The sequence below is a fragment of the Callospermophilus lateralis genome, chromosome 17, assembly GCF_048772815.1.
Source record: "Callospermophilus lateralis isolate mCalLat2 chromosome 17, mCalLat2.hap1, whole genome shotgun sequence".
NCBI classification, from domain to species: Eukaryota; Metazoa; Chordata; class Mammalia; order Rodentia; family Sciuridae; genus Callospermophilus; species Callospermophilus lateralis.
The window spans coordinates 73,373,894-73,385,835 of NC_135321.1; the positions used below are offsets into that span (position 1 = coordinate 73,373,894).

Genomic DNA, 11,942 nt, shown 5'->3' on the forward strand with positions numbered 1-11,942 from the left:
TATTTTTGGGAAAGACAGCCACACTACTTTGGAACTTATTACTGGACCCCTAGTATAGGATCAGCTACATCAACAAGGTGACACTGGGATCCAACCACAAGAGGCACGTGGACACAGGGGTAGGTGTACCCTGGACCTTAGACAACAGGTACCATGTTCATGGGTGACTGGGGCTGGGGAAGTGGACAGTGAGTCAATCCCTGTATACATGCTGAATGCATCCTGTAGATGCAGATGCAAAGCACACCAGGTGTCAAAAAAGCGGGCAGAGCTCTGAAAATCACTGCCTTATGAGGATGAGCTTTCAGTCTGGCATCAGGGCCTCCTCTCTGCTTCTTGACCAGATTCCAGCCCTCACCACCGAAATCTGAGAGACCTCTGGCTACAGGACAGGACCAGCCATCATCCCTCAGGTCCACTGGTTCCTGGCTATTCCTCCTCCAAACTCCAGGAGTGCTGCACATCTCCTGAGGGAAGCACTGCCGCCTTACACTTGGACACCAGGGGTAGAGCCTGGCCTTCTCTGAACAATCCGGTGCTCCCCAGGGTGGGAGCAGTCAGCCAGGGTAGACAGACCATGATCGCTGCTTGCAAAGCAGCCTGGCTCCCCAACTTCCTCATAGTCCACCCTATGGCAGTGCTTTCTGCCCAGGGGCCCCTTGGCTGAAGATTCCTAACAAGACCCCTTCCTCTTCCTTCTGGAAGTCAGATGACCAAGTGGAAGGGAAAGGAGAGCCCTGAGGGACAGAAGCAGCACAGCCAGAGGAACAGCAGGATGCGTCTTTTATTGGGTTGGTTTGCTGAACTTGGCTTTGGGAGTGGCAGATGATGGACAGGGAAGCTGAGGAAAGGAGCTGTTTAGACTTGAGTGAGAGAAGCTGCAGCAAGAGGCCGGGGGCCTGGGCAGAGGAAATATGTAGGACGCTGACAGTCACCCAGGGACCTGCTGCTGTAACATGAGGATAAATGGCAGAAGGAGCCAGGTCTGTGTGCACATGAGCGTGTCCCAGGGCCCGGGGCAGCCGGAAGCTCTCAGAGGCCGGGATGGAAAGTCTGTGGGAGGAGGGTCGGGCGGAGAGTCTGGCAGAGAACTCCGCTTCCTGACTTTACTGATCCAGTCAATGAAGTAGGCAACCCTGGTGAAGATGCTGGGGTAGATAGGATGCCTGCAGTCCAGGCCCCAGCTGGCCAGGCCTACCAGGACCCAGGCATTGGGGCCATAGCAGACAAGAGGACCCCCAGAATCACCCTGAGGAAAGAGAGAGAGGAGTTAGTATGGGGGCTGAGTGGGGGCAGAAATGCCAGGTGACAATGTTGGAGGCCCTGGGCTGCCACTATCTGAATCAGGGCCCTAGGGAAGGCCCATCAGTTCAATCCCCCAATGAGGGGCACCAGAATGAAGCAGCAAGAAGCCCCTGAGACGGTCCCTCCCAGTGGAGACCACGTTTCCAAATCCATCAGTACACAGCCCCTCTCTCCAGCCCCCGGGCCTGAGCTCCTGGTGGCCCAGGGCAGCACATATTGTGAGGCCGGGATGGACAGCTCTATGCACAGAATGGCCTAGAGCAGGCCGGGTCAGCTGTCACCTCTGTGCAGACCCTGGCTCTGTGACCCTGAGCAGCAGGGGGCACCCATACTGCCTGTTTCTTCACTGAGTATCCAACTTCCTAGAATTTTGTAGGAACAGAATCACACAAGTTGTACTCCTATTTTTATCTGGTGTTTTTCACTAAAGATTGTTTTCTTCTATTGCTTTTTCTTTTTTTCAGTCCTGAGGATGAAAAACAAGACCCTCATACGTGGCGGGACAGTATGCTATTACAATCATTTAGCCCCAGGACAGTTATTTAGTAGTACACCTGGGTAGCTGTGTGCACCATGATTTATTCCTGTTTATTGCTGAGTAGTGCACTAGTGTAGGGATATTCCTTAGTTTATTTGTTCATTAGCCTGCTACTGATCTTTTAACTCTTTCTTAGTTTTGAATTATTACCCAAGAAACCTGCTGTGAGTTGTCTTGTAGTCATATAGGTGTCTTTCTTGGACATCTACATGTCTTGCTTTCACTTCTCCTGGGTAAATACCTAACATTACTATGTCTGGGTTGTATGGTAGAAGTGTATGCAGCTTTTTACAAAATTGTTTTCAGAATATTTGCACCAGATTACAATGCTACCATTCGGGTATGTTGAGGGTTCCAGTTGCTTCACATTCTTGTCAACAATTGACGTGGCCAGTCATTTGAATTCAGCCATCTAATTAATGTGTAGAGGCATCTCACTGGTGTTTGAGTTTGTATTTCTTCAGTGCCTGACAATATTGAGAGGTTTTTTCATTTGCTTGTTTGACATCTAATTGAACTCTCTGGTAAAGGGTTTATTTCAATCTTTTCAAAACATTCCATTTTGAAATAAAGTAAGATTAGGCTAGATTTGCAGGATACTATAGAGGATCTACATACCCTGCACCTAGCTTCCTCTAGTGTTAACATCTTACATAACCATGGTACAAATACTTAAACCAAGGAAGTAGAGATGGTACAATATTATTAAATAAATATTCAGATTTCACTATGTACGAATATCCCTATTCTTTTTAAAAAATTTTTTTCTTAGTTGTAGTTGGACACAATATGTTTATTTTCTTTATTTTTATGTGGTGCTGAGGATCAAACCCAACCCAGCTCCTCACACATGCTGGGTGAACACTCTACCACTGAGCCTCAGCCCCCAAATATCCCTATTCTATTCCAAGATCCAATCCAGGATCCCAGATTATCTTTAAATACCAAGTTTTATGAACCTTCTTTAGTCTCATTCACTCCTTCTTTTCTATGACGTTGGCACTTTTGTATACTACCAACCAGATATCAACATTATTTTTTATTACCAGGGACTGAATCCATGGGCTTTTCATGACTGTTCCACATCCACATTTTCTTTTATTTTTAATATGAAAACAGTCTCCCTAAGTTGCAAAATGTCTCACTAAATTGCTGAGGCTTGGCATGAATTTGCAGTCAACCTCCTGGAGCCACTGGGCTTATAGGTGTACTCCAACACACCAGGTGACCAGATGCCCCCCAATTCTGGCTTACCCTTTATTTTTTGATGATTAGACAGCTGATATGAAATTACAATAAAAACCCTGGGTACAAATATAATGTTAAAATACAGAAGAAAGCCAACTGTAAATCCTGTGTGCAGAAAATTCAGAATCAATTCCAAAGGCTAAAAGGAAATTTGCTGGTTAGGGACAAGAAGGGAATGGAGAGTTGTGGGGAGGGCTGGTAACAGGTTGCATCAACTCAGAAAAGTCATCATGCCTTACACTTACAAATAACTCATCCTGTGTATATGCTACACATCAAAGTTTAAAACAGGCAACTAAAATGGATACTGTTGAGGGTCCTCACAGCAGACAGCTTTGTGCTGGGATGGGCTGAGGAAGGTGCTGGTCTGAAGGAAAGCTGATGAGGAATAGAGCCCACAGAAAATATGTAGAAGGAAGGAAGTCTGGGGTCTCCACAAAGACAGTTGAGGCCAACACAGGCCCTCCAGGGGAAACTGAGGCCAGCAGAACAGGCAAGAGAGCAGCAGAGCCCGACCTTACTTACTTGGCAGATGGCCTTTCCTGTTGAGAAGTCCCCCACACACAGCATCTCCTCCTGCACAGAGTAGTTGCTGCCTTCTCCAGGTGATTGCCCATAGAAGGTATTGCAGATCGTGCTATTCATAAGACTCACCTTAGCTTCCTGGAGAGAGTAGGGCGGTAACAATGGCTCTGTGAAAATGAGAAGGAGGTGAGTGACATGCACTGTGCCTTAGCAAAGAAATCCAGATGACTCAGAACCCCCACTCTGCCTGACGCTCACCACTACTCCCAAGCATGGGTTTCAAACCTTGGTTCAGTCTTCCACCCACCCATGCTAAGCCCCCCACCTTTTTCTCAAAGCTGTCCACATACTTAGCCTATTCCTCCAACAACAGAACAACCTTTCCTATTCTACAAAGTGGCAAATCCCACTAATTACTGACTCCACTCCCTGGAGTTCAGCAACCATTCACTCACCCACCTATCCTCTCAAGAACCATTCAGTCTACTCTCTACCCATCCATTACTCACCTTTTTGCCTTCTCTTTATCCACTGACCTGCTCACCCACACATCCACTCATTCACCCATTCCTCCATCCATCTACCCATCTTCCCACACTCATTCTTCCATCTACTCCCATCAATCTCTCCATTCTTTCTTCCTTCTCCCCATCCACTAACACATATGACCACCCATCCACCCACTTCACCCATCCATCCATCCATCCATCCATTCATCTTCCCATCCAATTCCACATTCATCCTCCCATCTGTCAATCCGTTCATCCATCCTCTCACCCAATCATTTATCTATTCACTTGTCCTGTGCTAGGCATATTTTACACACTGAGGTATAGGTTGACATTTTGAGTTGGAAGAGACAGAGCAAGTAAGGTAAATGCACAAACTGTTAAGTGCTAATGACCAAATGGAACAGGGAGATGACAGTAGAGATTGCCTATTTCAAAACAGCTCACATGATCGAGTGAAACTGGGAATAGCTGAGCTGAGCTGTAAATGTCAAGAAGAAAGCAATCACACAAAGAGCAGAGGGGAAAGAAAGCTAGACAGGGAAAATAGCGAAGCAAATGGTCTAGGGAGGGAGGTGGCCTTGCTCATGGAGGAGCAAAGGGGACTGTGCTGCTAGGTATCAGATATGTGAGGGATGCAGAGGAGCTGAGGCAGAGAAGGGGCAGAGCACTGATATTGGGTACAGCCTTATAGCCAGAGTGGGGAGTTTACATTTTATTCTATGTGCCATAATAGGGCATCATGTGGGGACTTGAGTGGAAGTACACAGGATGGAAAATGGGAGAGAAATTTGGAGTCAACAGGCAGGAAACAGTGATTTACTGTGCCAGGGTGGAAAAGAGCAGTGGAGTTCCTACCAGGTACCTTGGGACACTGTCTGGAACATTAAAACAAGACTTGGATCTTGCCTTCAAGGAAGAACCAGAATGTGTTTGTACACATATGTGTGCTGGGGGCTGGCCATCCCATGACTAGGGGGTGTCCCTCACACTGGGTGGGTAGGTATGCTGGGGCTGGCCATCCCATGACTAGGGAGTGTCCCTCACACTGGGTGGGTATGTATGCTGGGGCTGGCCATCCCATGACTAGTGGGTGTCCCTCACACTGGGTGGGTATGTATGCTGGGGCTGGCCATCCCATGACTAGGGAGTGTCCCTCACACTGGGTGGGTAGGTATGCTGGGGCTGGCCATCCCATGACTAGGGGGTGTCCCTCACACTGGGTGGGTATGTATGCTGGGGGCTGGCCATCCCATGACTAGGGAGTGTCCCTCACACTGGGTGGGTAGGTATGCTGGGACTGGCCATCCCATGACTAGGGGGTGTCCCTCACACTGGGTGGGTATGTATGCTGGGGCTGGCCATCCCATGACTAGGGGGTGTCCCTCACACTGGGTGGGTAGGTATGCTGGGGCTGGCCATCCCATGACTAGGGAGTGTCCCTCACACTGGGTGGGTAGGTATGCTGGGGGCTGGCCATCCCATGACTAGGGAGTGTCCCTCACACTGGGTGGGTATGTATGCTGGGGGCTGGCCATCCCATGACTAGGGGGTGTCCCTCACACTGGGTGGGTAGGTATGCTGGGGCTGGCCATCCCATGACTAGGGGGTTCCCTCACACTGGGTGGGTATGTATGCTGGGGGCTGGCCATCCCATGACTAGGGAGTGTCCCTCACACTGGGTGGGTATGTATGCTGGGGGCTGGCCATCCCATGACTAGGGGGTGTTCCTCACACTGGGTGGGTGTGTATGCTGGGTCTGGCCATCCCATGACTAGGGAGTGTCCCTCACACTGGGTGGGTATGTATGCTGGGGCTGGCCATCCCATGACTAGGGAGTGTCCCTCACACTGGGTGGGTAGGTGTTAGGCTTGTGGGCAGAGAACTCACTGAAGACATGTTCTGTCCAAAACACTTACAGAAACTCTGTTGAGAGACACAGCACCAAATGCTGACCCCATGGATAATTACAAACGTGTTCTGTTCTTTCTTGTATTGAAAGTACACCAGAAGCATTTCCCCCAAGCCATAAACAATCCTTTCTTTATTAAATCATCCAGGCATAAGCTTTTGTCTATAATTCTCTTCTTTCAATCTGACAAGGCAACACAAAACCCCAAAGCTTTCTCCTTTATGCAGTTCACATGACAAGAATATGAAGTGGACAAGATAAGAGCTAGGTGAGCTCATAGACATCAACCATTCCTAAGGTGGGATCACTCTGACTTCATCATGCAGGCTGTGGGGTCAGATGCCACATGTGACTCACCACTTTTCCCAAGCACCTTTCCAAGGATTCTCAAAGGCCTGTGTGTTTAAAGTTTGGCCACAACCGGTGACACTATTGGGAGGTGCTGGAACCTTTAAGGAATGGGGTGTACAGGAGGAGGGTAGGTCACTGGAGGTGTGCCCTTAAAGGGGATGTCAGGAACCCGGCCCCTCCTCTGGCTCTCTGCTTCCTGAGCAGCACTGCTTCACAGCAAGCTCCATGATGTAACATCATCCCGATGTCATGTCAGAAACAACGAGTCACAATAAGCCTTTCCTCTCTTTCAGGTGATTATCTCAGGCAAGTTTTTTTTTTTTTCTGCTTTGTTTTTACAGTAATGGAAAGCCAACTCACAACCTAGAAGGAGACAGCCCCTAGGAACAGCTTCTGAGTTCATTCAAGTCATCCCAAACCTTGGCTGATTAAACACTCGAATCAAAAGCCACAAAGACTCCAACAACCCAGATTCTGGATTCCAGTTGTTAAGGATCCCCGATATTCAGGGACTGGGCCACACAGAACTCTGAAGCACAGAATCATACACTTTCAATACTAAAAGGGATGCAGCACTTGCCCAGTCCTCATCTGAGAGAGCAAGGAAAAGTCAGGACATCAGGGGTCAAGTCCAGGGGCTTCAGAAACCAGCCCAGGGCCTCTTGCCTGGCTGAGCCACCCCTCTCCTGTTGCCCTGACACCTCCTCCTGTCCTTCATTTCCCTTCCTGCTCTCCCAGGCCCCCTCACTCTGCTCGGAGAGCCTTCCCCAGCCAGTTATCCAACAGGACGTTTGACTGGGCAGCTGCATGTCTGCATGCGGGAGGCAGACAGGGACCACGTAGGGTGTGAAGTTCACAGGCAGGAGCAGCTGCAACATGGCAATGTCACTCCCGAAGACATAGAGCTTCTCAAAGTCCGGATGGGTGATAATCTGGCTCACGAGCATCTTCTGGGTGTGCTGGGTGTGCTGGTACAGCTGGGTGTTCCCCAGGAGGACCTCATAGTCCTGTGGTGCCTGGGATTTGCTGAAGGAGGAAGGGCCCATTATCAGCATCGTCTCTGATTCTGGGGCCCCCACTCTTCCTGCATCCTCATCCCACTGCCCACACTGCTCTGGACCCCTCCTCCTGCCCTGATTCCAGGCAGCTTTGTCTCCTCCCTTCTAACACTCAGGAGGCTTCTCCCTCCAGGTTGATGAACACTCATCTCACAACCTCAGGACATAGGGCCTCCCACCACCTCCTAGAACTGGAGGAGCTGAGAATCCTGGTGCTGGAAGGGTACTAACGGGTGCCTCAGATCAAACCCTCTTACTTTCCCAGGAGGAGCTCTGGACCATTACCAGTGGTATGGCTCGGATCTTAAATGACTCCCATAGGTTCATGTGCAAAAGGCTTGGGTGCTGGCCTGTGGCAATAATGGGAAATGGCAGAAACTGTAAGCAGCAGAGCCTAGTGGAAATCAGTTAGGTCATCAGGTTGGGGGTGCTCTTAACATGCTTTTGGGACCATGTACCCCTATTTTCTTCCTTGCTGCCATGAAGTGAAAGGGACTCTTCCACCATGTGCGCCTGTCACAGTGTACTGTTCTCCCACAGGCCTGAAACTATGTGGCCAAGTTTCCATGTAACAGAGGTACTAACTAAACCGTGACCCAAAGTAAAATTTCCTACTTTTAACTCAATTCTCAGATATTTTGTCATATTGACAAAAAGCTAACTCATATACCAGGTCTCTTCCAATGTCGCTTTCTGATCCATCCCCTGGCCTAAGTACCTCTAACCCACTTCCTCAGGGTTGCTTTTCTCCACTTGGAGGTAAATGCTCACAAAGAATTTCTTAAATGCACAAATGAATGCACAGAATTGAAGTTCTCCTGTTTCTGAAGGGGAATGAGTAACTTCATGGCTTTGTTCTCACAGTTCTCAGACCTGTATGGCCCCCATCCATATCACAAGCCCAATTCCTCCTTTAAGGAAGTCCCTTGACGCTGCCCCCCATAATGTAGCATCTCTCTGGACCCCTTCCCTCACATCTGCCCTCCTTGCCCACTGAGAGCTTTTTCCTGCATCATGCTGACTGAAGCTTGTTCCTTGTCTTCCTGAAAAGATGGAGACACATTGGCATGGGATCTCACCCCCCCCCCCACGCCATGTCATGGAGGGTTTCAGGGGACTGTGCACAGACTTAAGAGAAGCTAGCTGAGGTTTCAGGGACAGTAAGTGTGCAAATTGCAACTCCCCGACCTGGGCTATGAGTCCCATGTTCCCTCTGGGTCCCTCCACATGTTTTCTGAAGTTAGCCACAGAGACAGGCTCAGGAGGGCCAGGAGAGTTAGACTCCTGACTGTCCATGTCATTCTCTAAAGCCAGAGAACCCTACTCTCCCCACCAACGCAGCCTGACACATGGGACAGGGGTAACTATGGCTCCTCCCAGGAATGTAGTTTAACAAAAGTAATGAAAGAAATCATTTCATTGCTGATCATATCTGGTCTCTGACTAGATTCTTACTCTCAGGAGTGTAGGGTAAGGTGCCAGTGTTCTCAGGACACGTCCATGTCAGGGGGGACAGACATAGGGAAGAGGGGTCTCTCAGCTGGGGCTGAGGGTGAAGGATGATAAGGACCCAGGAAATGAAGAAAGCACTGGGTGGCCAGTGGGGAGGACAGTCCAGGTGGAGCAGACAGTGGATCAAAGAAGGAGCAGTGTGCATTTGATGGCAGCACACTGACCCACAGCAATACCCAGAGGAGGGCCATCCCCTCTGATCCCCTTTTCTCTTCTCACCCTTCCTCCCTTGCCAAACCCTCTGTGAGGCCCTAGGAAGCATAACTCACTTGAGAAAGCAGTGGGCTGTGGAAAGTAGCCAGTGGGCGTCAATGAGGACAGCTCCGCAGAGATGCTGGCCCAGGTAGAGCAGGCTGGCCTGCCATGGCCACTGGCCACTCACCGAATCATGGCCACCATACACCTTCCCTATCACCTTGGGCTTCCCGCACACTGTGGAGACAACCCCCCCACATCTGTTAGAGATACATGTGGTGTCCCATACCACCCCAAGGAGGTCCCTCATTCACTTCAGACGGGAAGGCCAAGGTCAAGGGACAAGTGACCCAGCCCAAATGACTGAGGGCTGTCCTGGCCTCTGACTTCAGTCATCTCAGCCCAGGCCTAGGTGGCCGAGTACAGCTGAGCAGGAGCCGTGGGAATATTGGTCTGGGGGTCTGGACAGGGAGGGGCAAGGTGAAAGGCTGGTCACAGGACAGCGAGGGGACTGGGAAGGATACCCTGGAGCCTCACTCCTTCCACCAACACAACTCTATGCCTACTCTGCAGATGAGAGGAGTGAAGTTCCCTGGGGTTACTCATCTTACTTTTTCAAGTTTCTAGGCAGCTGTCTTCACTCCACACCCTCCACCCCAGTGTCACAGGAGAAAAGTCACAAACAGGTCTCTGTAGTACTGTGTGACCTGGGGCAACTGACCCCCCCCACGGCATGCTCCATTGCTAAAGGGGTGGGGCAGATGGAGGCAACTTTGTTTGGAAGACTTCTATCTGGGGGAGGACCCACGGTCCTCACATTTGAGAAGGGTTGTCTTGGTCCCTGGCTGTGCTCCCAGATTTCTGGAAAGGGACCTGAGACTCCTGAGCCTGACTGCCTCTGTCTCCGGGCCCCATACAACCCCGGGCCAGACCTGGGCCACTGTCCTATTCCACAGCCTCAGACCTGAGCTCTGGCAGGGATCCCCACCCATAAAACCCCCGCCAGACTGGGGAAGCTGACCTACCTTGGGTGACGTCATCTTTGCGGTCGTCTGCTTCAAGGAGGAGGCAAAGAGAACACACCGGTGGCCTCTCACTGCCTGCCCGGGCCTGCTCCCGCCCCCACAGCCTTTCCCACCTGCCCCTACTTCAAACGGACCTTGGGCCCCGCCCACGTAGCCCCAGAGCCCGCTGGCGATGGGCTCCAGGTCCTCGGGTTCCCCCGTGAGCTCATCTGCGTTCCCTGTGGGCTGCGAGGGACTAGGGGTCCAGGCGGCCTGGAGACGGAGGGACAAGAGCAACAACAGCAGCCGCAGAGCCATGAGCCCGGCCCGCTTCGGGTCCGCGCCTGCCCTGGCGCCCATCCGGGAGTGCGGGACTCCGGGGATGGCCCCACCCTGACCTGGACCTGCCCATGCGCAGATGGTTCCTGACCCTGCCCCAGACAGGCATCAACATTGCAGCTAAGGCCCCCCACCCCCCTCCACCCCCCTCACTCCCCCACCCCCCCACCCCCCTCCACCCCCCCTCACTCCCCCACCCCCCCACCCCCCACCCCCCTCCACCCCCACACCCCCACCCCCCCCACCCCCCCTCACTCCCCCACCCCCCCACCCCCCTCCACCCCCACACCCCCCTCGTCCCCCACACCCCTCCACCCCCTCCACCCCCCACACCCCCCCTCACCCCTCATCCCCCTCCACCCCCTCACCCCCCTCACCCCCCACACCCCTCACCCCCTCCACCCCCCACCCCCCCACCTCCCTCACCCCCTCACCCCCTCACCCCCCCACCCCCCCACCTCCCTCACCCCCTCACCCCCTCACCCCCCCACCCCCCCACCTCCAGGAGGTCACTGTTAGTCACATCTCAGATGCATACATGGACGATTCTTTTATTCACCTGCTGTCCAAAGTGGGCCAGACCGCCAGTTTCCTGAAAGGTTGCTAAACTCTGCTGATTTTCTGTACACTATTCCTTCCAACCAACTATTCAGAGACTGGGTCTGCACCTATGTTTGTTCCTACAAAATAGCTTAAATTTTCATGTACCAGTATAGAACAAAAAAAACAAAACGAATGCTGGTGAGGATGAGTGGGAATAAGAAACATTGTACACCGCTGATGAGAATGTAAATTAGTATCATCCCTCTGCATAAAAGTATGGAGGTAGCACAAAAAACTAAACATAAATTGATTATACCATCCAGGTATCTCCATCCTGACATATACCCAAAGGAATCAAAGCAAGCATAGTAAAGAGATACCTGCATACACAGGAATGAGATACCTTTATCTATGTACTGTTCTCAATAGCCAAGCTATGAAGTCAATCTAGATGCCCAACAAGAGAAGAATGCGTTAACAAAATGTGCTATATAAACCAGTCCTCATGGTGCATCCCAATGGCTCAGGAGACTGGGGCAGGATGAGCTCAAGTTCCAGGCCAGTGTAACAAATTTGTAACAACCTATGTCCAAATTTTAAAAGGAACTAAAGAGAAGTTGTTCATTTATAGAGCTCCCCGGGGTTCAATCCCACCCAATACTATTTTTAAAAAAGAATTTCATATATGTGAGAAATAGAAAATCTGATGATTCATGTTCAAAATGTAAATTCTCAAGTAAATAGATTTTAGAAATTCTAAATACAGGGAAAAGAGAAGGCAAAGTAGAAAATCACCAAAAGACAGTTTATGCAATACCATTCATATGTGGCAACCTTGAGACTCATACACATACAGTCTCCTAGAAAAATAGGATGTGGGAATAGGGACCTGTTTAACAGATT

General features: G+C 50.7%; 1 protein-coding gene across 1 annotated transcript; it reads right to left on the reverse strand.

Annotated features, from left to right (window-relative positions):
- Positions 1–931: 931 nt before the first annotated feature.
- LOC143382719 (putative serine protease 47) lies at positions 932–10,517 on the reverse strand. The gene is made up of 6 exons (XM_077105633.1): positions 10,292–10,517; positions 10,179–10,205; positions 9,228–9,390; positions 7,137–7,414; positions 3,617–3,783; positions 932–1,249 (listed from the first exon to the last, which is right to left on the reverse strand). Exons 1-6 carry the CDS (start codon positions 10,515–10,517, stop codon positions 932–934), a joined length of 1,179 nt encoding a protein of 392 aa, XP_076961748.1.
- Between the last annotated feature and the right edge of the window lie 1,425 nt (positions 10,518–11,942).